The 27384-nt window shown below is 48.5% G+C and overlaps 1 protein-coding gene across 1 annotated transcript; it reads left to right on the forward strand.

Annotated features, from left to right (window-relative positions):
- Nucleotides 1-6403: 6403 nt before the first annotated feature.
- LOC119372399 (uncharacterized) lies at nucleotides 6404-18037 on the forward strand. The gene is made up of 2 exons (XM_037642870.2): nucleotides 6404-6740; nucleotides 16247-18037. The coding sequence occupies exons 1-2, from the start codon at nucleotides 6450-6452 to the stop codon at nucleotides 18035-18037; spliced, it is 2082 nt and encodes a 693-aa protein (XP_037498798.1). The 5' UTR covers nucleotides 6404-6449.
- The last annotated feature ends 9347 nt before the right edge of the window (nucleotides 18038-27384 follow it).

Genomic DNA, 27384 nt, shown 5'->3' on the forward strand with positions numbered 1-27384 from the left:
CCAGCGAATTTCATTAAGATCCATCGAACTCGAAAAATCGCCGGAGTTGGCCTTTAAAGCTTGCGACGAATCCCTGTAACGCCGCTCGTATACTTGACGGATTCTAAACATTTTTGCGGCAGTAGATTCGTGAGATAATAAGCTCTTGTAATGACGATATTCCCTGTTTACTTGGAAAAGTGTTGCAGGGAGACTTAAACGCGTAATAATGGGCTGTTGGTGAGCCATGATATTGATGAAGCAACTCACAAAAGACGCAATCAAGCACACATAAAAATGACGCAAACACAAGTGCTGGTTTTGTTTGCGTCATTTTGTGTGTGCGTGCTTGTGTATTTTGCGCGCTGCTTCATTAATTTCTGCGTTTGGTTCTGGCGCCTGTAGCGCGCAAAGGCATAGGCCTCTTCCGATAATTATATGGAGCGATTTCTTGTTCAGTCCGGGTATTAGGCTGAAAACCCACGTATGTCCAGTGTGCGCACAGCACTCCAGTAGCGAAGGCCATGCTTTTGTGTTGTGCAGGAGCGCAGGCGCTAGCCATGAATTGAATAATAATAATAATATCTGGGGTTTAACGTCCCAAAACCACCATATGATTATGAGAGACGCCGTAGTGGAGGGCTCCGGAAATTTCGACCACCTGGGGTTCTTTAACGTGCACCTAAATCTAAGTACACGGGCCTCAAAGCCATGAATTGAATAGTCGTTAACATGTCACACTCATGCATTACAAGTGTGTGTGTGTGTGTGTGTGTGTGTGTGATAAGGTTTTTTTTTATTTTTCGAGGTATGCAGGGAACATTCCCGAAATAGAGAACTTCCGGAAATTCTTCCGCGTAGTACGGAATATCACTAGTAGCAATGTGCGCGTCCTCTCGTTAGTCAGCATCTCTAACAGCCGTCTCATGAGCACCACCAAAAAGCGAATTTGGCATTAAATTTTAGGGGCGAAGCACTTTTTATTGCGATAGCAATTGTATGGACAGTCTCGGCTGATTTTTGCCGTCGGTGGCCGCCGTCATTCATCGTATATGTATATATATATAAGCCACAAAAGAAAAATAATTCAGAAAAACTGTCCGACGCGCGGACTCGAACGTGCGACCGCTGGCTTGCCAGCACGCGGCGTTAGACGTTAGGCCACGAACAGCAACGTCTTACAGCCTGCTAACGGCGAGCTATTTATATACACCACCTACTTCAGCATGCTTTCTTAGTGAACACATAGATGGCGCGACGTGCGCGCGCGGGGCGCTTTAAACATCGTCGCCCCGCTCCTGCGAACGCCGTTGCTGTTCGCCCTACAGGGCGTGGTCACCTTCGTGCGATTATCTCTAGGAAAGAAGGGGCGGCCTCTAGGGTGGAGCGGGGGGCACGAAGGTTACTGCGCTCGCTGCAGTGGCCGCGTTTGCGAAAGGAGTGCGCTGTTCAAACAGAAATAAGTAACAACTGTGAGAATTAGTTCGAGTTCGTCTTGTGTGTACCTGTTCGTTTGTTTCGTGCGTCCTGCTTCATGTTTGAGCAGTGCTCTTCAAGTGTCGAGCTGTGACGCATTAGATTGCGCTCGTCCTGTATGCGTTCTTTTCGTGCGTCCTTTGGGCTCGAGCGACGCGCTGGCAATTTTGAGCTGCTTTCCGTTCTTCGCGTTACATTCCAATTTATTGCTATCGCATTCTTTACTTCGCCGTTGCGGCGAAACTGTGACTTTTTTGGGGTCTAGGCTTGTCCGTCGCGTGGAGTCCGTGTTCACGGAACATACCCGATCTTTATACCCAATGAAACATCTGTGACAGAGAGCGATTCGTTGGGCAAGTTGGTGATCCATAATGTTACTAACAGCGCAAAAAAGGACGAAGGACAAGGAAGAAACACAGACAAGCGCTGACTTACAACTGAAGTTTATTTCCGAAACGAGACAGAATATAAGGAAACGGCACGTGGACAAAAAAGATTGCAAAGCACTTATTTGCAAAAAACCAAAACAGTGTTGTCAGCCCACATCACTTGCGGTGGTCATGCGCACGGGACATGTACCGAACTTCTTTTTCCATCAAGGCAATGGACGGGACACTCACGCACTTATCGCCAAGTTTCACGATTTCTGCAGCCTCAATTATTTCCCGCGTTAATTGAGAAGCAGATCGCCCCACCACACGGCACCTCTCGAATAGGGGTTTACACTCAGCATAGTCACACGTGCTGCAATGAAGAGCTAAGTGCCCACTGTTCATTTGCCGAACATTGTTGCTATGTTCGCGCAACCGTTTTTCTTCAAAGTTTTTCTTCAAAGTTTTTCTTCAAAGAACGGGCATCTGTATCGGGGCATGTATTGCTCCAGCGCTTAGTAACCTGGTCATGGCGCAGTGTGATAAGAATATTTTGGAGCATGTATCGTCTCGTTGTGTGCGCATTTTCCGGTACGTAGACGATTTCTTGGTGTTCCTTGAATGTGATGAGAAGGCGTTTGATCAAAACGTAGGGGTTATTTTAGACATTTTCCAAAAGTGCTTGGATCCCTTGGACATTACGCACGAAAAAGCCAGAAGATGGGAACATGCGGTTTCTCGACATCGCTCTGCATAGCCACCCTAACCATACTTTCTGGAGCTATGAGCCGCGTGCTCGTAAGCCACTGTTGCCTTACCAGTCGGCACATTCCAAATTAGTGAAACGAGGCATTGTTAAGATGTGCATCAAGAATGCTCTAGAGAAGTCATGCGTGCATGCCCTTCATAGGTCGTTCACGCAGCAAGTGGACCGCATGGAAAAAGCGGGTTATCCAAGGCATGTGGTCGTTTCGGTGGCTGAGACTATACTAAAAAGTTACAAGTCTCACCATAACCTCGGTGAGCGGGGATCTGGTACTTCTGACTGTACCAAAATGAAGACGGCCGTTATGCCTTATGTCCACGGTGTTTCCCACGGTCTAAAAAAGATAGCCAAACGCGTTAATGTTCGCGTGGCGTTTAGTGCCCCCCAGAAGCTTTCCAGGTTGGCTGCAAAAACCACTTCTCTAGAAAAGAAGGAACCTGGTTGCCAGGTGAAGCATCGGAACCGTTACACGGAATGTGTAGAGGGCGTGATCTATAGCATCCCGCTAACGTGCGGAAAGCAGTACGTCGGTCAAACTGGCCGATGTGTGAACGACCGGTTGCGCGAACATAGCAACAATGTTCGGCAAATGAACAGTGGGCACTTAGCTCTTCATTGCAGCACGTGTGACTATGCTGAGTGTAAACCCCTATTCGAGAGGTGCCGTGTGGTGGGGCGATCTGCTTCTCAATTAACGCGGGAAATAATTGAGGCTGCAGAAATCGTGAAACTTGGCGATAAGTGCGTGAGTGTCCCGTCCATTGCCTTGATGGAAAAAGAAGTTCGGTACATGTCCCGTGCGCATGACCACCGCAAGTGATGTGGGCTGACAACACTGTTTTGGTTTTTTGCAAATAAGTGCTTTGCAATCTTTTTTGTCCACGTGCCGTTTCCTTATATTCTGTCTCGTTTCGGAAATAAACTTCAGTTGTAAGTCAGCGCTTGTCTGTGTTTCTTCCTTGTCCTTCGTCCTTTTTTGCGCTGTTAGTAACATTATCTGTGACAGATATGTGTGTATGTTGCGATTACGATTACGATTATAAAGTCTCAGATAAGAGTCATATGCAGCACTCAAAGCACTCCTGAAATATCCTGAAATGAAATGGAATAATAAAAAAAGGCACTATGTTCCCAAAATCAACAAATCTAGCTATCAAAATTCTGAAGGATGTGCACAGTGGGATGTGGAAGGTGTCGTGCCTGACAGTTTGACCATTGGCTCTCCGTTTCACAGAACATGAAGCAGTAATAATGAAGGGAAAACGTAATCCAGTATTCAAGACCATATAGGAACTATCACAAGAGGAATAGAATAGAAGAGCTTTAAAGAGGAACCAAATAAATGAATTTGTATATAGATGCACTTTATGTCCCGCAATTTATGTCACGCAATCACGTACGGTGGAATACCGGTAGGATACCCGGTGCTTCACCACTTGTCATGTTAAAGCTGAAATTTGGGCTAGTTGGTTTTGAGTTAAATACACAATATAACGGAACAAAACAAGGACAGAGAAAGAAGCACACGGGACCCATTAGTGAATATGTGCTGATTTTTTTTTTGCTTAGGACAATGTTTACCGCTGTGTAACATCCTTTATTTGCTCCGTACATCGTATCCTGCGGAGGTCCTTTAATGGACCACCACGAAAGTTCGTAAGGATGCAAAGTGAGTGCTTTCTTTCTACATTTGTTAGGCACCGCAGGTAAACGCATTCATACTGTTTAGGTATACAGGTATTCCCGTTCATGAAGCGTGGGTGGCCGGGTGAAAGGCAGTAAATAATTTTAAAAATTAGGGAGGCGCGAAGCATGTAGGGAAATGAGTTTCAGCTCCACTAATGTGAAACCTGTGGAGGGGTGAAGCATGCAGTGTGCGCCGGTGTTTCCCACAGCAACATCACTGCTAATGGGCAACGAGAGACCGAAGAGAGATTAGACTCAGAGACCCGCAGTCCGCTTTTAGTTAACGTGCACGTGGCGAACCTTTATTGTTCAACTATGCACAAGAGAAAACTCCTACCGGCAATACATTGCAGGTCAAGATCCAGTGCCTATTTATACGCGGTGGCCGTTAAACGGTTGTGCAGCGCAAGCAGTCGGTTTTTTTCAATCAAGAAACTCGCTAGCAGACGCTGCCTGCGTCGGCGTTGTCTCTCGTACGCGAGGGCGCGTTCTCGTTCCTTGCGAGCTGGTATTTCAGCCTTCATCGCAGAAAGAGAGTTTCCATAGTTAACGTGCGCGGTTCGCTCTCTCTCGCCACACGGTGAGCGCTGAGGCGGTGGCCCCCTCTCTTGAGCTCAAGCAAACGGAGCAGACGACGATGCACACGCGACAGCAGACGACGATGCGCGATGCACGCCGACACCCCAAGGCGATCCTAAGGTGCTTCGCCCAGAAAAAAAAGAAGAATGTTAGGACACAGAGGCCCCGTGTTTTTTGCGCTGTATGTTGAATGTTAACATTATGCTTCGCCGAGAAGCCCATTCTTTCACTCTTTTGAATTTCATATACGTTTGATAATCTAGTAGCGGTGTAGAGGCTCAAAAATTGAATGCATTTCCATCTCTTGTTATCATAGGCGATCGCACGGGGGGACAAGTGGGGCGGGAGCGGCCGCCCCACTTGGTCACCTAAGAGGGGGGGGGGGCGCAAAGTTTGCCCCATACATTGACTTAATTGGGAGGGGGGTTGGCGGTGACGAACCTTCGCCCCCGCTGATGAGGAACCCTGCGCACGCCTATGCTTGTTATGGCGGTGGCGGGTCTTCTGGCAGCAGGCCTAAGCGCAGCTTGCTTGGCGTATCACAGTAATCTATCGCGCAAATCTGAAGCACTGCCGCTTTTGGCCATAAAAAGCCCAGAATCCACAGTCTAATCACTTCGGTTTTCACCTATATGGGGGCTGTCAGGCGAAGGCAAAACGTCACCACCTCGAGTAAAGGGAGAAAGATAGAGGGAAGGCGATCGCGTGCGAAGAACAAACATGCGAAGAAGCTGAAGCGAACGGTAAAAGTTAAGCTGAAGGTGGATGCGTGGAATATATGCTATAGTAATGGCATAAACACAGTCATTGCCACATGCATGAGCCAGCGTTCCGAGTAATTTTGTTTAGTGGGCACAACAGTCACATAAACGATCGCGAAAGGAAATTTGCGTTTGCCTTCTCGCAGCTTACGTCTTCTTCTGAATGCTCTTCGAGTTTAAGTCCCCGCTTTTATTCCCATGCGTGCAAGTAACGCGCGCGCGATAGCGTGGATCAAACGAATGATTACCGCAGTTTTCTTGTTTTACGGAAAATATCTTAAGAGAACTACCAGATTTACCGGAAACTTTGTATCGGCCCCCGAGAAGTCTTGATAAAGAGCAGAGCTTTGCAGCAAGGAAATAACGATAAGAGACGATGACTTTAATTTGCACAAGGGATGACAGTTCAGGATTCCTGACGTGGACTTGCGCACGACAGCAATTAACCGTTTTCGCATTGTCGACTTTCGTTTTATCTCCGCACCCTTTCCAGCTGCGGTAGAACCGAGCTTCTCTCGCGATTTGGACGCCTATTGACATTGTCATAGTGCACCGATCAGATGAATGAACACGACGGTGTTGTCCCTCGAACGCTAAGCTATCTACCGCATGCGCATAATTATATCCTCCCAGCCCTGAAGCCTAGAGAGCCGCACCGCTGTTTCCCGTCTTCCAAATAAGGGGTGATCCACGATTGTCAAAGGTGCTCGGCGTCGGCTGTTACTCGCCAGCCATTGCGGCAGTGTTGGCGTGGCAGCTGTGCTCACCGCAGAAGGGACCGGCGTAACCCTTCTCGGGGTTCCGTTCTTCCTGCGCTGAACGTCGTTCGCGATGGCCGAGTACCCTAAGAGTGGGACGACTCACACGTTGTTCGGCTTCGGTGACGGCTTCGACTGGCGGCGCACGTCTTTCTTGGAGCCCTTGCCTCCCGAGATGGTTTGCAGCTACTGTGGGCTCGTTTGCAAATGGACGGCGCAGCTGCCGTGCTTGCACACTGCCTGCACTCGCTGCTACAGGAAATTCGAGCGAAGAGGTGACACCTGCGTGCTGGACGGAAGGTGCTTCACGGAACGCCAAGTCTCCTGGGCGGCCCTCTCCGAGGAACGACTGGCGCAGCTAAGCGTAAGTGACGGCGAAGCGTTTGTGTGGCCATTTTCAAGTTTGCTGTGATTGATGGTCTGCGGCACATACCCTCTGCGTATAGTATAGAAGTCAACGCACTTGTCTGGAACACTGAGCGGTGTGCTCGAGACTGCACTGATGACATTTGCCTATTAAACGTGGTTTGAAAGAGCGCTAACAATAGCATGTATGGTTGCTTAAAAGAATGCTCAAGTGTGGACTACCTCAAAGTGTGTGTTATCGTCTATGCGTCGTCGGAGCGTGCTGGGACGTGCCGGAGCGTTCTAGACAAGTGTGCTGACCTCTGTACAATCGCAATCTTTTTAAGGGTGAACACGGGAGCGCGTGGCTTTCCGAGCTCCTAGCGCTGTTAAGCGGCGGCAGCGAGAAGTATTGCTCATGCGCAGTGCGTCCGGCTTTCGAGAATTCGGCCGTCGCGCGCATTGTGTCAGGCAAGCAAGCGCGTGTCTGCTGCACGCGTACTGCTGCAAGGAAGCCGTGCGCTTTAAAGTGGTAACAAATTTGAACTTGCAATCACGTTCCACGGGATTCACAAAGAAATATGAAAATATATGATCTTCTGCTTGCGTTCTCATGATCATCGTTGATCGGTAGCTAGGCGCTTTCCCCAACGCACATTTTGTGTTACAGCATGACTTGGCACTGGTACGCACGGCAAAAGTTGTAAAAGAGCCCACAGAAAATTGCAAAAAGGCTGTGCACTTCTGGCCGGCATGAACATTGGTGAAGATATACATAAAAAGTGACCATGGTGCGACACCCTCTTTACGCGGCGACTGCGGACGAGGTCATGGTAGTGTTACGAGCGGCGTCGTTGGCCGACGCGGACTCAGGGGGTAGCGTGGAGCTGAGCGGCGGGAGTCGTACCGCAGGCCCAGGGATGTCCAGAACAGCAGGAAGCCGAGGCAGAGAGACCGGCGTTGAGGAAAACTTAACAGACGTTTATTTACAACATCATAGAGGACAGGATCGTCAGAACGACATCTAGTCCGATCGATCCGTCCCGAGCAGACGCTCTGCTGCTCCTTAAATACGCTTCATTCCCAAGATAGGGAAACTCCTTAATCGGCAAATGTCCAATCACAAACGTGCATGCCTTTGAAGCTGCATAACTAGCAAACGTCCAATCACAAACGTGCATGCCTTTGGAGGGTCCGTCTCTTCGACACATAGGTCACCGCCCCCAGGATAGCAATGCCAGGGACCACTGCACTCTCACTCTCCACGTCCTACCAGTTCGGCAGAAAGGGGGGGCAATGTCACTTCGGGAAACTGAAAATCCCTTTACGAACAAAGGCACCAGCTTGCACCAAAAACACACTCGTTGCGAAGACGCGTTCCACGGAGGAGACCCGCGCGTAGCTGCCACCTTCCAGCCGAAGCGCCCAGTTCAGGGAAAAGACGACAGGTGTAGGTGATAAATCCGTTCTCCGAAATGAGGGGGGGGGGGTCCAAGAAGCGGGAACACTCGCTTGGGGACAGCTGGCCCAGGACCCTCGCATCTGCTTTGTAACAGTAGCCGTTCGCAAAGTGAGAGAATATTCGAGCGCAGCTTCATTTTGTGCCAGCGATCACTGCCCTCTAGAATGGCAGCAGTGCTTTTTGCAAAAGGGGTAGGAAATTTACTAATATAACATCAATCAAAATTATTCCACTTTACTGATATACGTCTTTAACCGTATCAATCTTTTGTTAAAGGTGCACCAAATAGCAGTTCCGATGTTTTTGTTTCTTTGCCTACAAGAACTCAGGGGGAAGAAAAAGACAATATAGGTGACACGCCAAGCATAAGAAGCGTGCCGTTCGAACTGAAATCATCCAAATTTTAGCTGCCGTCATAGCACGACCACCACCGAAGTCGATAAACAGCTAGCAGACGACACACGAGCACTCTGGTGACGCGATGCGCGCGAAGGTACCCTCCTCTAGAATGCGCGCAGATACTGTGACGTGTCGCCCAGCGGCGCTAGTAGTGCAGAAAGCCACGAACTCCTATTTCACTCTCAAAAAGATTGTGACTGTACATAAGTGTTTCGTGTACAGGCCAGGACAAAATCATTTCTGGACGTATGAGTACGCGTCTAACTGCATTTCTGCGCTCCCTGGTGAAGCGTAAAGGATCAAGAGGGCTGGATGAGCGCGCGGCAGCAGTCTGAGGACTCGCTATCGGGTGCTAAATGCTTTGCTGGCCGCAATGATGCAGTTCCGCACGCTCTGACAGATCTGTCAAGCTTACGTCATATTGTTTCAATTTTCACCGCTCGTCTTTAGATCTTAAAGACATTAGTTACCGTCGTCTGAACGAGCATGCGGAAGTCGCAGCCTGTTTGGTGCAACATTTGTAGTTGAAGTATTTCACATTCGAAGAATTTAACAAATGGAAGGCTTGTAGCTGTCTTATCACATGTCGATGCTAGTATTGCGCAAGACGTCGACCTCGCAGCCTATGGTAGCCGAGAGATCTGCAAAGTTGCAAAGTATGAACCAACCAGACCAACATGTTTTCTTAAGCTGCAAAGTTAAATGGTACGAGAGACGAAGGCAGAAGAAAAGACGCTGATACAGCAGCAGCACTGCTCCTGCGTGTGCGTGTTTTCTTGTGTCTCCGTCTTTCGTGCTGTTCAATTTTAGAGATGACGCACCAGCTTGCCCAAACCAAAGCACTCCTTAACCGAGATAAGCTGTAAAACTGGCGAGCATGCGCGTGGGGTGCTCTCATTAAAAAAAAATAGGTACCTTTTGAAACGGGCATACATTTTTTACTTAGAGGCAGTGTATCGCGACACATGTAGTAATCACTTAAATTTGCCTATCTTAAGCTTCAAATGCACATCAACGCAAACGTCCATGGATTCGGTTGGCTTCAGTGCGCTTCCTTCAGCAGGGACATAATGAACGGTGCTCCGCTGGGCAGTGCACCGCAGGTGACGTGTCCAAGATGAAACTCTTTATTTGGCCGAACTTGTGGCCGAGAAACGAAAAGTTAATTCACAGCAATACACACGGTATGCACTGATAGCGGCGAACAGAGGTTTGGCCGTCGATCAACTCACAAGCGGTGAAGCGCGTCGGCTTTTATACGTCTGCCGTCGAATATTCCAGTGTTATCGCTGGTTGTCGCTCAAGCTCTAGAATAAGCTCGAGCGTTCGAGTCTTGCGCGCAATCTTAACAAAACGATCTACAATAATCCCGAAGCTTCTCGAAGAATGAGGCGCGGTTTGCGCTGAGCGTTGCTGATAGTCTTTGTGGGCGAAAACAGAATGCCACAAAAGTAATAAGAAACGCATGTGGCAATATTAAGACATAAAGGGCAGAGCAGCTGTCGAAATTTTAGCACATTTGGTCGAGCACTTCGTTTATAATGAAATATTTTTACGAACACGCAAGCGGCCGGAGAGTCCGGCAGCATCGGCGCACTCGTGAGCCGTGACATAACAAGTTGCATGCTGTGCCAGCGTGCGCCTTCCGGCGAACGATTTTGTTCCGCGCTCAGGTGCGGATGCAATCGAGCTATTTCATATTTGTTTCGCTTAACGGCTGAAACTTATAGGAGACGACGGCTACGCTCCATGCAGCACATGACGTCACACACGCCATGGCAAAATGACGGCACCGGTGGTGGGAGGGGTTTATAGCTGGACTTCTAGAGCTTATTTCACAGTGAAATATTTTTTCACAGTCCATTTTTCATTCATGTTTAGGTACGATAGATCCTTCTACTTTCCGCTGAAAACCGCAAATTCTTGGTTGACCGTGTCATGGCTCATTTCAAGGACGATGATGGAAAATATTTGTGCTTATTGAGAAAATAGCTAAGCCATCGATGGGTGCGCCTTGAGCGTAGCGCTCCTGTCGATCGCAGCTGACGTAGCGGAAATGTCGCGGAGGGCCTCTTGGTTATGCGCTCGCGTGGTTCGTAAACTTTTGTGGTTGGCTGTACATGCAGTAGGACAATGCGCTGCGACAGTACGTGATATGTATTCATGCAAGATTCACGGTTTACCGATGAACCTCCGCAGCTTCGCCCACTCATCATCGTCATTCACTCCGTGGATATGCTGTGATTTTTTCTTGTAGCACAGGTATATAGCGTTTAGCAAATATAAAAGAACACACAGGTGTGGATAGCGACGAGTGGTCGTCTAGATCGTCATGCTGTCGTGACGGTGAAGTACACGGGACACTGCCGAAATGGATTGTTGATAGCGCTTGCGCCTACTTATACCAGCAATATATATATATATTGCTGGTATAAGTAGTATATATATATATATATATATATATATATATATATATATATATATATATATATATATATATATATATATATATATTGTAATGAAGACAGCGGCGCTCGGGCACGGGCGCATGCCCAGCTAGTGCGAGGAGGAGAAGGACGAAGCGAAGAATAGAACAGCCGGCCCGCAGCAAGGGTGCTGTCTCTGTATCTTCTTCCTTACAATGGCGCAGTCGTCGAAAGGCTTCGGCGAACCCCAGCTGTTAGCTTGAGGCAACGCGTCTTCCAGAGGAACGCCGTCCCGCTTCCTCGCTGATGGAACCCGCAAGTAGATCACCGCGGCAAGCATCCATCCCACCACCAGCGGACGGCGTCCAGGCCTCCATTGTGGTTCCGGGGAACTACTTGTCCGCTGACGTGCTACTTCGCGGCAACAATGCGCACGTGCTCCTCTCGCCCAGGGACGGCGTACATGCCTCCTCGCCACCACCTGCCAATCTGTCGGCGCTTCAGGCACCGTCTGTGCACGGCGTCCAGGTCTCCTCGGCGGCTCAAGCCTCCTTGATCGACGCCGCAGTACCAGTTCACGACAAGACATCGCACGGGTACCGGTTGCCTCGGAACGCGGTTGACGCTTCCAACGGCAAGGACCCCGGGAATGCCGTCCACGCTTCCCGCAGCGACAACGGCTTAATCAGTACTCCATCGGCACCCGAGCCGCTAAGGGGTGCTGTCCAAGCCTCCTCGGACAAGGGTCCCTCCTCTGTGAGTACGCTGATCGTGTCATACTTCTCGGACTTCACCACAGGCACCACGCGCGGATCGCCCGAGAGCGCCGCTGAGCTTTCCGCCACCATCGCGCGACTCCGAGTCACGGTGAACGCCTTGGCAGCGTCAATCTCCGTGCTGTGTCCTGCCGCCTTGCCAGCACTGCACTCGCTCAATGCCGCGTTGGCCGCCGCCGCCTCGCAAGACCATGAAGAGAGCTCACCCGAGAGCCACAGAGAGCTGCGGTGTGCCCTCACGGAGCTCTCATACCAACTCGACTGGTTGGCGTCGTCATGCCTCGGAGTTTCGCCTACCGTAGCACCATCACCGGCTGTTTGGGCAGTGCCGGTGTTCCGCGGTTTCCAGGATGACGTCTTCGGGTTGGTTGAGACTATCAAATCGCTCGGAACCCTCCACGCTTGGTCGGACCATCAAAAATGGCTCATTGCCATCGACCGCCTTCGCGATGCTGCCAAGGCATGGCATGCCTACGAAGGTGTCCGGCAGCGATCGTGGTCGGAGTGGTGTGCGAAGTCGACGAGTCTCTTTCGCCCGCTTTTTCATAGCCCCTTCCCTACTGACTCACTGTGTACCACTCATGGCAGCTGTGAGACGCACATCCTCGACGGTGCATCTCGGGCCCCTACTACCCTGCCCTCCCTCGGGGACCGAGATCAAGAGCTCTATCACGAGGGTGTAGCTGTGCCCTGCACCAACATCTCCGCTCCTGAGCCCCGTCTCGATGGCACAGCTGTCTCCTGCAGCTCCTTCACAGCAAGCTTCGCGGAACGCTCCGCGACAGACACCGACACAGGCTGCCAGGTACACTTCGTGGTCGAGAACTCAAACTCATTGTCGCGACCCTCCTCACGACCTTCCTTTCTCGTGACCAAGATTGTGTCCAAGTCACAGAAGTCGATTACGCGAGCCCCAGGCTTATCTTCACCTTGGCATGTGGAGAAGCCGGCTCCTCGATTTGGCAACACGATACCCGTTGACAAGCTGGGCGAGCCAATTCCAGCAAAGGATATTAATGTACTCTCAGACCCACCGGAGCTGCGTACGCGAAGAGTGCGCGAAGTCATTGGCCGAGTGCCCAGATAGTCACCTTTCCTTGAGTAAGGGCCAAGCTGCTGGTACAAGAGACCGACCAGTACAGCCCGTGTGCGCCGATGGCGTCCGCAGCGATGCTGTCACATCCATGACTCTGCAGCCGACGCTTCTACCACATCGCAGACGCGCACAGGGAAGTGCTTGCAGGGACGTTCCCATCCCTTTCAAGGATGTCACTCTGATGGAGGCCGGAGAGACCAACACGGCTGCAGACATCGATGGCATGCCACTTCGATCAAACTGCCAGCCGCTCGGGTCGTCTTCCGCCGCTCACCAAGTTAGGCCACATCGCGACCGATGCCTTCTGCGACCCCTCCCGACACAGCCAGCATCGCCCCCCAGAATGTTCGGCAGCTCTGCAAGACAAGTCGCGGCGTTCACAAGACCAACCACGCGGTACAGTCAATGCCGGCCGCCAGAGATAGTTTCAGCAGGTGTCCATGCAGTGTCGCAGCGTGGCCTTGACCGGCCTCTGCGAGGCAGCCAATGCCGCCCGCCGGAAGCATTAGTGCTACCTATGGTGGTACAGCACCCAGGACCTCTGAATGTTGTTTTCACCAGCGAGGAAATGACTAATGCCAGAGAAGGGCCATTTTTGGACAGAACTCGATGCTCGCAGCGTGGCCGAGTATAATGAAGACAGCGGCGCTCGGGCACGGGCGCATGCCCAGCTAGTGCGAGGAGGAGAAGGACGAGGCGAAGAATAGAACAGCCGGCCCGCAGCAAGGGTGCTGTCTCTGTATCTTCTTCCTTACAATATATATATATATATATATATATATATATATATATATATATAAGAGAACTTCTGTCGCCGGCCATCGAGAAACTGAGGCCGGCGGCACACGTTATACATACATAAATGACAGAAAATTCCAGCGTTATTGCCGGTGCTCCCATTAACTCCAGAACAAACAACTCTACTCGCGCCATGCACGCAGGAAAGTCTAACATTATCTTGAAATTTCATGAACATTACAGCCCAGCGCTGGTAGTTTTTATCTGGGTGAATGCCACTCGCAGAAAATAAAAAAAGTTGGCGCATGTCGCACTATAGTATTTTTTCTCTTGTGGCTTCACACTACTCTAATAATCTGGCAAATGGTACTCACGTCATAAAGGCGACAATATTGGCGTGCTTGAGCACGCGCAATTGCTGCGTAAAAAAAGAAACGTGAGAGATGACAGGTGCGTCTTGCGCAGAAAGCCGAATCGATTTCTGAGCCGGTTAACAACTCTTCAAAGGTGATACTGGGATGATAAAAGGCCCCCCCCCCCCCAGCAAGAAATGTGACATGGTCCCTTACGCATTTGCCTAAAGTGACTCAAAGGCGAAATTCATCTGCTTTTGAAAAGCTTTCTATGTCTCACTGATTCGTCCGTGAGCGCCGAAAACGCACTGCGGGAAAGCGAACTTACACAATGTGGAACGAGAGAACAATGGCGCACGAAATATTATCGTAGAACACTACAGTTTACATTCGCAGTTGTACCGTTAAGAACAATGGGAACTGCAACACCACGCTGTCAGACGAACTGTATATATCTGCATTGCATTACGCGCCACGTTTGCGATCGACTCTGGTTCGACAACCAGGTCTCCTCGCAGTTGGGCTTTTGCTCGGACGATCAGCGTGGTAAGCCGTTCGACGTGATTCGCGAGTACCATCCGGGTCTCGGCGATCTAGCTGCTGTAGTGGTGTGCAGCACGTGCAAGGACACCTTGGTGTGCGGCAAGCTACCTACCTTCAGAGCAGGGGCGCAGCCAGGGCGGGGGCAGGGGGGGAGGGGGGCATACAGGGCCCGTGCCCCCCACCGAAATTTTTTTGGCCATTGCATACAGAGCTCGAAATGACACTCGATCACATCTGCCTGCCCACCCTCACTTCAGATGAAGGAGGTGCCCCACCCCCGAAAAAAATTTCAAGCTACGCGCCTGCTTCAGAACAGTGAGCGGTTACGTGCATCCTCCGATGTATACGAATCTCTACCCAAGCTGAGCTTCGTGGCGAAGTGACTGATTGCCCCTCGACTGTCATTCATATGTGTGTGAATGATGGACGATCTGTGCCTGGATGCACATGATGATGCTGGATGCACATCAACGGGAGTCGATCGCCACGTTAGGATGGCAGAGCCTCTCACCGTCTACCTCAGACATGACGAAGCAATACTATGCAAGTGTAGTTGTCTGTAAGAGTGCGGAAGTGTGCGTGTAATCAACGGCTGCATGATCATAAATAGTCTATGCAACCCACCGAAGTGTGTCATCATTCAACTTCAACGTTCAAGAAACACAATCCTTAACAAGCAGTCGAACGACGTATATGCATAGCGTCTGGTCGCTGAGCATTTCTTGAGTTCGTTGGCTTTGGACTTTGACTCAGCCTGCATGGGAGAAAGCTTCAGGTTCAACCATAAGAGGCTTTGATTTTTTTCTTCTGAATCGATTGTTTTGGTCCCCCGTCCCGAAAGCATTCTGCACTTATGATGGTCTTGGACTTTATTCGGAAGCAGTGCCATTGGAAGGTTTTTGCACCTCACAGGTTTGCAGTGTCTCCAGGATCGGCCCACCTTTGACAAAGCAGCAATGTCGTATGATGGCGTCACTATGCACGTCACGCTCTGTGATGGCGTGATGACGCAACAAATTTAGGCGACCTGTGACGTCGGATGACGTCATCACGTGATGACTTTTTGCATCACTCCTGTTGAGGCAGACGCCGCCGACTGTCTGTTTCAGTATTTGAAGCGGCTTTTAAGGCTTTCGCCTAAAGAACAAATGTGCGTACGGTGATTCGTGCAGCTTTAGAAGATATCTGAACTTGTCATTTTATGTTTAAACCCCTTGGCATTCGTTAGCAGTAATCATAATTCTAACCGGTCAAACACTATGCATCATGTCGCGTGGCAAATATAGTGCTTGCACTTAGCCGTAGGTCAGCTCTCAGTGCGTGTTTGAAGTCTGCTAATTTTCATTTCGGATCGCTAAGATTTTTGTCATACTTTGCTTTGGAATGCTATACTTTCAAAACTAACTTTCTGAGAGTTTACCAAGTAAGCAGCGCGACCGTAAAAATTCCGGATGCCTGCTGAAGGGAAGAAATTATTCCCGTTGGGACAGAATGAATGAAACAAAGTTGATAGAATGCATAGCCGAACAGCATTAGGTTTTACGATGCACGCGCTAGTGGCATATATAAGCAGTAGTATACATTGGATGGCAATATAGTGAGCAATATGTTTTGAACACAGTGTCATAATTACCACAGCAATGAATGAAACAAGACGCGCACAGTGACTCGAGCTTTCTAGTGGATCTTATTGCGACTGGGCTAACTATTATAATTTTGTTTTATACTTCAGATTCGCTGCTGGAATGTCACCAGTGGCTGTGGAGTCACCGGACCTGCATTCTACATATTAAACCATTTCCTAAGGGACTGTGAGTACCACGTGATCAAGTGCAGTTTCTGCAGCAAGACTGCGCTGCTGCGGGATCTGGATCAGCACTTGGCGTCAAGCTGCCTTCAAGCTTTCCGGATGAACGATGCGCTCACACATGAAGCTGAGACGGATTCGACGAGCACGTCATCCGTTGTGTCGGATTCCGTGGAGGAGAATGTGCCGTCAACCGGACCGTCATCGCATGACAGTGACAGTAGCCTAAATATGCGAGATCGAAGACCTTCAATAAATGTGCTTAACGAAAGGTTAAGGAAGGAACACATAGTCCCTGTGTTTTATAAATCCAACGAAGCAAGCTCTAGGAAAGCCCGAGACTCCGTGGTAGTGGTCGCGGTTAGCGTGGAGGATGGTGCTGACCATTCGCGCCGAACGGGCGAGGTTCCTCGTGAAGGTCAATTCGAAGCGAGGGAGCCTTGCACGCGAGCGAACAGTTCTTGTATAAATGGAAGTGACGACGATGCCGAGGAGCTCGAACGACGCGTCTCTTCAGACAGCACCAGTGAGGCAGAAAACCTGGGTGTAGTTCCTGTTTGCCTTACCGAAGATCCCTTGTACGCCAGCGGGGAAGCATTAGGACACTATCTACGCCTTCTGTGGGAAAGCATCTCGACTACGAAAGAACGGCACTGCCACCGCGTTTGCGAGGCACAGCGTACGCCGTCCCAGTGTGGTACGAGTCCTAGAATAGAATCTGTCGATGTAATTAACACGCTGACAGTGCTGACGAATGGGACAGCAAGCATACAAATCCAGCCAACATCCCCTGGAGATCACCCTGAAAACACTGGTGAAGAGAAACGCGGCGTTTCCAAAGTTGGAGAGACATCGGTGCTAAGCGAAGGCGCGGACTCAATCGAAAGCACAGTTGATTGTAATAGCAGCGTGCTACCATTATCTGTGCTTTTACATCGGGACTGGCTGCATGAAAACCACCTAATTACAGCCGAAACATTGAAAGAATTCTTCGACGGCATCTCCAAAGAGGGGCCTTCTCAAGGCACACCCAAGTTAGAACGTTCTATGAAGTTGCTGCCCAAGACGCAGGAGTGCATTAACGGCTCGACCGAGGAGGGCAACGACGTGGAGGAGGTGTCGCGAGGTACTACCAACAACAAAACAGCGGTCGTGAACGGGCATAGCGGGAGTGCACCGGATGAACTGGTTAATGGAAAAGCTACAATACTCGCCTCTGTCACGCCCAGTCGCCTGCAGGCTGCCCTGAGATTTTCGAAGCCTCTTCTCTGGAGCATCGAAGACTGGTCCGGCCTGGAGGCCATAGCAAGGGACGAGGGTGAAGCCTGCGCGCGCTGCTACAACGATACCTACCTGTTCTACGGTTACGACATCACTCCAGCGCTGCATATTAAAAAATTAGCGGGTTCACTTTATGTGCGCCTCGCGTTTTTCGTGATCAGAGGAGCATTCGACGATTTGCTCCCGTGGCCCATACAGAAAGTGATGGAGTTGACCTTTATGCCCCCCTCAGATAAGAGTTCGCGGCTCAAGCTGACTTTGAACACGACCGCTAACGGACGAAGCGAGGACTACATGGCGCCGCAGAACAACGAGACAGGCCCCATACTAAGCATGGAAAGCATCACAGTGGAGGAATTGAAGACGAAGGGTCTCATCGTAGACAATAAAGTTGTGTTGAAATTTGAAGTAATGGAGGTGCCCAGCAGCAGTTGACGAGATTGAAGTGACGAAGACTTCGCACGGCGTTGATTTTTGGGACTGAATAAAGTGCTTTTAGCAAGAGTTAGTAGCACGTGATATAAATATCGCCTGGTTCATGGCCTAGGCTTCCTGGCTTCCTTTGTATCAGTTCGAGAGGACATCAAACTTGATGGAGCTTGGACGATGCCGTCAAAATGGCCGGTAATGCGTATTAATTGGCGCTGCGTGAGTAATACACGATTAGCTACACACGTTTGTGAAGTAACTTTCACTGACGTCGTATGTTAGGGATGTGACGTTTCGTACACATATATTACTGTCGTCAACGTTTCAATGGGCTCGAGGTGATGGGCTACACCGGCTGTAGATGCAAGGTGCACTTGCTTCCCTGTCCACGTTAAATCGGGGACAATGACGTTGTAGTGTTGGCTCTGAGAATATAGTGCTAGAGAAAAGGGCTCGCAGATGCTATACTTTAAATTCGATTTTGTGCATACAAACGAGCCATATTTCCAGCTAACTATTGGGCGAATAAAAGGTTGATATTCATTACATATCAGAATGAATTGTGTTAAGCCATCGCTCAACATACCAGCCATAGCGTATAGCTGTTTCCGTATCGTGTTAGTGCCCTAACGTGCCTCATAAACAAAGTAGGCCAGTATTCATAGGCCTACCTTACTGTTATGTTTGCCCTGCTTACCACTTTTGTGCCGCTAACGCGCGCTGAGGGCATAAAAATAAAGGAAGCAATAAATAAGGATGACGAGCCTTAGGAGCATAAGTTGTCGAACTCGACAGAAGTTCGGGGTTGTTGCGATGGGTGCATATGTTTGTACCTGTATGACACCATGAAGCCCATCAACGGGTACATTGTATCTTTGGTTGCCGCGTTCAAGGTATGGCGCCAAGTAGTATTGAGTTCAGGATGTTTGCTTCCACTTCATGGGAATAAGCAATAAATCATGAATTCACAGCACCAGGAAAGCGAGCAATGAAGATATATCTCTGAGTGGTTAAAAAAAGGAAAAAGAAACTTCAAAAACATGCGGATAGCGTAGTGAATCTGCGCTAAGGTTTGATTTTGGTTGTTTTCTTCTCACAACGAATCGTAAGGAGGAATGGGACATCTGTTAGCAAGTAATTTTCATAATATAATGTCGAAGTCGAGAATATGACAGAATCCCATCTAGCCGGGAGGGTACATTCGAAAAAAGGACTCCAGCCAGTGCAAGCTTTTTGGACTGATGGGCGTCTTTTCCTTTTCTTTTTTATCGAATAATATCGCGTCTAGCGCGCTGCCACTAGAGGAGGTTATCAAATGGCTGTCGTCTTCAGCTCGGGCTTCTTCCTCCAGTATTGCGCACAGAGCTCTACAACAAGCGTACAACAAGTATTTTTCTGGTGCTTTATGTACACTTTACGTGCGTACAAAGAAAACTTTACGGCGTTGGGATGGATAACTGGGCGTGTTGGTTTTGAGGCGAAAGACGCAGACGACAAACAAGGAGAAGTACAAAGTGGACGCCATGTTTGTGTGTACCTCCATTTGTCTGCCGTCTTAAGGCGGCTCACATGATGGGCGTCGTAGGAAGGCTATACCGACGAAGTGCGAGCTGTAGAACAAGGGAACTGTAGAACAAGGCAGGCTGCGTCTCGACTCGTAGGCGACTGAATTCTTCTATGAGCAGCCGCATGGTTCAAGTCCAGTGCAAAAGCTAATGTCCGAGGTCGAGGAAAAATATGGCCGACATTTGAGGGAAATATTGTCGTATGAACCATTGAGCGAATTGTTGTAGCCCCACGCAGCGACGCATGCCGCTTTGTTAACGATTCGCCCAATGCTTCGTACAACAAAAAATAAATAAATAAACCAATAAATAAATGTAAGAAATTAAGGCAGGTTGAAACTAGGGGTGCCAAGCCTGAAGGAAGTGCGGAGCTGGACCGCGCTATTTGTTTCTCTTTTATTCTTTCCTGCTCTATTTCTTTCCTTTTCTCTGTTTCCGTTTTTTCTTTTGTTCTGTCTTGTTTTGTCTCTTTATTTCTATTTATTTTTTCGTTTCTCTTTCTATTTCTCGCTTGCTTCCTGTTTTTTTTTTAAATTTTGATGCGTGGTTTTGCCTGAGTTACGGCAAGCGACGACAGGCGCTCATCATCGTCATCAAGGCGCTCGAAGAACAAGAGGAAGAAGACTCCTCCCTGGCGCAAGCATGCGATCAATATGCTACAGGGGGGATATGCTACTCGTCGTTTTGCCCGCGTTACGCCAAGCTATGACTGCATACGATGACAGTATACGAGAACATGCGACAAGCTGTTTCCCTAAAGTGCTCCGCACTTAAAAGCGTGAGCCCTTTCAACAGAAATAGCGTTATTAGCCGTACCATCATTTTAGGTAGAGCAAAAATTTACGAAGGAGAGACAGAAAGAAGACAAGCCACAAGCGCTTACTTCGACTGAGAGTTTATCATGAGAGAGAGAGAGCAATGAGGGAAAGGCAGAGAGGTCAACAAGGATTATAACATCCGGTGTGCTACCCTAAGGCGAGGGATAAAAAGATGGAATAAAGAGCGGAGAGAACAGCATGCGCACAGAAATATAGGTGCAAAAAAAAGAGCGCGAAAAAAGTAAGCCGTCGTGGGAAGCAAATAGTCATTCGTCCATTTGTAGCGAGCTCCTCATCAAGTTGGCGAAGTTCTGTTTGAATCAATATCCTCGCGTTCGATTTCAGCTTTAATAAAACAATGCTTGTGTGATTAAAGTGCCGTATACAACCACAATCGTTGCGATGGATAGCTAGGTGACTGTGACTACTAGAGGCTGGATGTTTAGGCACTAAAAAAGCTGCTCTTAGGCGCCAAAAATAGGCAGGGAGAACAATGTTTTAGGCTTCCAAAATCGTAAATATAGGCGAAATAAATTTCCACATAAATGCAGATAATTTCAAACGAATACGTGCGCGACCTATATCTACGACAGGAAAACAAAAATGTTATTGCTCAAGATGGCACAAAGGCGCCAACATTTGAAAATAGCCTGCTTTGTCCCGCACGGTTCGCACTCCCGTGTTCTACAGAGTGAGTCAAGGGTCCACTGTCGAATCAACACACCCCTGAGTGTCTTTCCGGCATGACTGAGAAGTGCAGAGCAGGAGCAGACAGCCAGATTGCTAAAAGACCAGAAGAGAGGGATTTCTCCTATTGGCCGGGTCGAATTGCGTAGAGCCACTTTCTCCCCTGGGGAGTGCACCACTGGCGTAGACAGGCGGAGGGGGGCACGAACATATATAAAGTATGGTTGTCGCCCCGCCCCCCTCCCCCCTGAAAAAGATTTCTGCCTACGCTACTGCAGTGAACACCTTAAAAAGTACATTACAAACAAAACAAAAGCTGCGTGCACATCACATTTTTCTTTCTTTTTTTGCTCTTCACTCTTCTTTCCGCTGACGGCTCTCCGTGGTTTCGTATTCGCCAACCGCTCGGGCCATGTCAGCGCGGCGGCGAATGCTCGCCGGCGTGTCCCGCTTCACTGCTACTAGCGGTTGTTGGTTGGTTGAACTAGAAGACTAGGTTGAACCCTATAGTTTCCAACAGTCAATCTTACGCTGTAACATGAATAGCAGTTTTAAACAGCACCCTGGAGCGAAACTTCAGGCTAAATAGCGTTCATATAAGCGCAAATTTTGAAAATAGGCATTTATAGGCATTTGTAAGCATTTAGGCACGAACGCCAAAAATAGGCATTTATAGGCACTATAAGAACACTATAAAAGCCGTTCTTAACTTTTAATTCATGCTCATATATCAAAATGGCGCGATAGGAGCGCAAGGAACAAAATTGGCATTTGCCTAAAATCCGGTCTCTAGTGGCTACTAGCACGTTTTTGCAACTTTATTATGCTCTCTCCTTGGTACGTGCTTGGTAAGGTTTCGCGCTACCTACGATGGATCACGGCGGCGGCGGCGATCCCAATGGGCGATACCAATGGTAGTGCTACACCATGTGAGGTGCCCAAGGATTCAATAGGAAGTGCGAAAGGGAGTAGGACAATTAATATGACAATGTGTGCAAGAGATAAAAAAGTGATAATCAAGGTATAAAAAGGGGAATCAAGCGTGAATTATTGTGAATTATCCGAATTAAAGGTGAATCAAGTGAATCAGGCAAATTAAATGCGAAGCAAGTGAATTACTGGACTCCAAGAGAAGGCAAACGCGCGAGGGGGAGACAGAAAGTTAAGTGAACAGATGAGATTAGGAAGTTTGCAGGTATAACGCGGCCGCAGCAAGCACAGGACCGGCTTGATTGACGGAACATATGGCAGAGGCCTTCGCGCTGCAGTGGGAGCTGTCAGGCTGATGATGATCATGATGATGATGAAAGGTGAATTTATTTATTTATTTATTTATTTACAAATACTGCTATCTCGATAGAACGAGACATAGCAGGAGTGGGTACATAAGTAAATAAAACTACAAGCATACAAAACATTGAATCATACAAAGCAGAAGAGGGGACACAAGTTACAATGCATGATACTCGACGTACAATAAGGCATCATTAAAGCATCACAAAATGTGGTTCGGCAATTCAAATGGCAATAAACCAAGAATCGAATGTGAAAGTAAATTCCAGGCGACAAAAATTCACAGGGTCTCTTACGCATTCGCCAAAGACGATTCGAAGGCCAAAGCCATCTTCTGTTTCTCGGTCTATGTATTAGATGCGAAGTATCTTAAGGCGGAGCTCAGTCCGGTGGTTATGGTAGTGGTGGTGGTGGTGTGCGGCGTGACCACCCTTACTGCGCATGCGCATACCCTCTCCTCACACCTCTCCACTCACCCTCTCCCCTTTCCCTCTCCGCTTTCCCTCTCCCCTCCCCCTTTCCACTCTTCCTCTGAAACGCGGGCTAGACATGCCGAAATTCTCTCCTGCGCAACGCCGCGGTGAGCTTGAGCGCATGCGCGTCCCCTCCCCTTCTCTCTCCTCTCCTACGCTGCGCCCCTCTCGCCCGTCTGTGGACCGCGTTCCCCGCTCGCCCTGTGAGAATTAACGGCCAGGCTAGATGGAAGATACGACGCGCGTAGCGTCCCTCTTCGCGTTCCACGACGCGAGGTCGGTAGCATTCCCAACGAACGCCAATGGAACGCGATCGTGCAAGTGCTCCGGCTTCGCATCGCCTCATGGTCCCCTTTAGCGGGAGATGGTGTAATTTTTAACTCTAAAGCCTTAGATGCCTCATCAAACACGAAAATTGACCGTCGGCGTCCCGCGTAGCCAACACGAGTGATGCACAAAATCATCACGCGATGACGTCGACAAAACTTGTGACGTCACTATGACGTCATTCAACGTGACATCATATGATGACGCCATCACATGACATGGTCGCTTTCCATTGCCTCCGTGATCGGCCCCTGATGTACGCAATGTAAAAGCAGGTGAGGTGCAGAAAACTTGCAATGCCTTCGATCCTGTGGGCAGTCCGAAACTACGTTATGTGCAGAAAGCTTTCGGAGAGGGGCGAGGGAGGATCAATGCATCGACTAACGAAAAAGACGATGGCTTTCGTTTTCGAGTCATCTCCGGCGAATGCATGAGGGACCATGTTTTTTTTTGATCCTCTAGAAGGATTGAAAGCTGGGCTAATTGGTGACCGTACTTGAACATTCTTGAAAGAGCGCAACGACGACGAGGACGAAGAGAAAAGAACCACAAACCACAGCGCTCCAAAAGCTACAGGCAGAATGTTCACGTATTGATTCTCCTCCTTTCTGCAACCAGCGTAGTTCTGCACTGTCGCCGGTGTCGGAGGCATTGCAAACTTTTTGCACGCAACCGATGCTTAGGTAGAAAATAGGTTGGATATAAACTGGTACAGGCAAGGCACAGAGACGTCGGTGCTTTAGAGAACCACAAAACAAGTCATGAACTTAGAGATTTCGAAGTGGGTGCGAATGATGATGTATTAAAACAATCACAGAATGGATTCAGGCCGCGCAGATGTTTAGGTAACAATATCTTTTTAAATCACTCACTGAATAGAAATTTCAGCACCTCAGCACATGCCTTTATGGATGAAATTTCTACACAATAAAGGAGCTTACGACAAAGTAGACCAGGAAATGTTAAGGGGGAATTCGTAAGTACGAATCGTCAGACCACGATATTGAGGAGCTTGTGAAATAGATATCGTCACGCGGTTGTGACGGTGAAGAATGCAGATGAAGAACGTAAAGATTGGACTCTTTATTGGACGAACCTATGGCCTGCAAGGAAAGCAACACTGTCAGTGCAACGATAACGGCGATTCATCCGTCGTCGATAATCTGACCTGCGGGTGAAACACATCGGCGTTTAAACGTGCGGCATCGTACATTCTAACGGTAATGCTGACGCTTGCGCAAGTTCAAGAACGAACTGAACTAGTCGCTTTGTCAGAGCAATGCAATATGATCAAAACATCTGAAACGCTTGATGACGTTCCTGTGCATTCTGGCGTGGCATGCACCGCGAGATGGAGAATGTATACGAGCATTAGCAAAGTCACACACTGTCATGACAAAAAATGAGGAACTCTTCTACCTTTGGGAAAATTGGGGCAAGCGAAGCTTGGCGTCTTTCTTTCTATCGCATTGCGCAATGTTCCCTGCTAACTTTTTCCTGCCTCCATGTGCCGGGAATCGGACCTTCGCCCACGTGCTTAGCATGCAGTGTAACGCTTCTGTTGCTGCGGGTAACGACGACGGTCATGCGCGAAACAATGAAATGCAACAATGGTTTCTGGCAGCGTGAAATGACATGTGACCTCGATATAAGATCAGATTTGCATATGAGAAGCGGCTGATCACCGACAGGCCAACGATTCAGAGAGCGTCGGTAAATGAAAAACGGCGCATACAAATACGCATGTTGCCGGCGCACATTCGAGCGCGTTATTTCTGTACCCTCACCAGGGGCGTAGCCAAGGGGGGGGGGGGTTGGGGGGTTCAAACCCCCCTCCGAAATTTTTCAATTTTGCTTGCGTATATAGGCACGCACACATACAAACGCACGCACGAACATACATAAAGTATGGTTGAACCCCCCCCCCCCCCCCGAAAAAAATTTCTGGCTACGCCCCTGAGTCCCTCACATATGTGTACACTCGCAGGCGCCGGGTGTTTCGCGGTCACACCTACAACGCCAATTTGTGAGGCATAAAAGCTTCGCTTAGAATAAGAAGGTACGCATGTTGACGAACCGGGTGTTTCAAGAAATGAGTGACAAAATTGTCATAATCAGAGGAAATTCGATAATTACTCGCGATCATCGTAGTTATTTATTTCTGTTGCGGCAGACAACTTACGGTAGTAATTCGGACGCAATCATACGATAATTACGGTAGTAATTATGGACCCTAACTAAATCACCCGGTGGATCAATGGATCGAATGGGAGAATTGAAGTCCTTCCTGCCTACTGACGCTTTCAGATTTCCAAGCCAACCGGGCACGTGTCTGGCTAGCCTCCTTGCTTTGTCTCTTGTTCAGTTCCTGCTAAAAAGCGACCGCTGGTAGTTCTTTCGCAGTGATGAAATTTCGCCAATTTCAGGGTGAAACCAAAACTGAAGTTTTCAAGAGCACAACCTTCGTACCCTTCTATTCTTAGTGTCTGGGAATGGCATGGTGGGGGCGCTTTTCGGTTTCTGTTTCACCGGTCAAATTGGTCAGCTTTCGTCACTCAACAAACGTTACCGGCGTCCATTTATTTGTTTTTGTTTTTTGAAATCCGAGATCGGCAATCGGCAGGTATGATTTTACTCCTGCTATTTATCCAACCTCCAGTGTGCTGTAATTGAAAAGTTGATTGATTTAAGGTGATATCTTTATACGTTTCATAAATGTAAAAGAAATCCGGCTCATTTGGCGTCAACACTAATGGTAAAATATCTATAAGCAAGTAACAAATATGTGGCTCGAGGCACGCGAGCTGCGTGCTCACTTCGCCTCTTCGAAGGCGTGCAGCCGATGCGATAAAAACGAAGCGCCAGAGCCCCGAAATACTTTAATTCCTGCGATTACTGCGTCAATTGTCTCTAGTCATCTTAAGGTGTCTGTTGCCACAGAATGTGCAATGCCATATGAAGCGAGGAAATATCAAGCATGTCGTCGTTTTGGGACCTTAAACCCCAAAAGTTATTATTATTATTATTATTATATTATTATTATTATTATTATTATTATTATTATTATTATTATTTAATAGCTAGCAGTAGCGTGTTCCGAAACGCCACGCATGAGAAACGAAATATCCACTTGGCGTAATTAGCAAGCACCTTAGGTGAAACGAATGTCTCGTTTTGTCGAAGTTTCCTATAGATAATGTTACAGCAGAGCTGTTATGGCCGAGGCTTGCCATGTGTCGTAGATAGAAAACTATCGTCATGAACCGGCACGCGCTCTTTTCGTCCTCTTCTACATCGCTTTCCTCTTCTGCTTCGCTCTCAGAACACGTGCGCAGACTTGTCCGGCGTGGAATGCATTGATATGATGGGCGAGAGAACAAGTATAGAGGTAGAGAAAGAAAGAGAAATATGGAGAAAGAGAGAAATTCTGGGCGAAGAAAAAATCTTGGCGAGGCGAGATTCGAACCCGCGGAACCACGATCCGAAGGGGAGCGTCGTAACCACTAGCCATCCAGTCACGCCCTCAGAACATGGCATAGCCTTGTATAATGTAGAGTAGCAAAAGGTGGGAAAAGGATCTGAGGCTGAGGAGGAGCGGAGAGTGAGTACAGAGACGGAGAGAGAGAGAGAGAGAGATATAGAACGAAAGAGAAAGAGAGAAATAGAAAGAAAGGGAAGCAAGAGTGTAAGAGATACAAGGTGAGAGAACGACTACAAAGAGAGAGAGGGAAAGAAAGGAAGACATAGAAAGAAAGAGACGAAAGACAAAAAAGAAAAGAGAGAGAAAGAAAGAGACGTAGAGAGACAAAAGCAGAAAGACATAGACTAAAAAAAAGATAAAAAAAAGAGAGCAAGCATAGCAATGCATAGTATAGTATAGCAAGTTGTGGGAAAGAGAGAGGTGAGAGCCTAGCCAAGCCAAGCCAAGCCAGGACCAGCTAGGTGTCCACGAGTTCTGCTGTGACCAGCCTTGCGCGACCTAGTGCAAGATGCGCTAACGTTTTCTGGAATGCAGCACGTTACTAATTTTTTTCGCATAACGTTAGCTGGAATATATTTAGGGAAAGTTTCGTTTGAGAGAACGGTGCAGTTTTGTCGTAAGGCACTTCAAGCAGCGTGGTTGTTGGAGTAAGTGTAATTATCTTAATAACCTAAATTTGCACGGAGTTGTAATGAGTGTAAATTCGTTA

Source organism: Rhipicephalus sanguineus, chromosome 10 (assembly GCF_013339695.2).
Source record: "Rhipicephalus sanguineus isolate Rsan-2018 chromosome 10, BIME_Rsan_1.4, whole genome shotgun sequence".
NCBI lineage: Eukaryota > Metazoa > Arthropoda > Arachnida > Ixodida > Ixodidae > Rhipicephalus > Rhipicephalus sanguineus.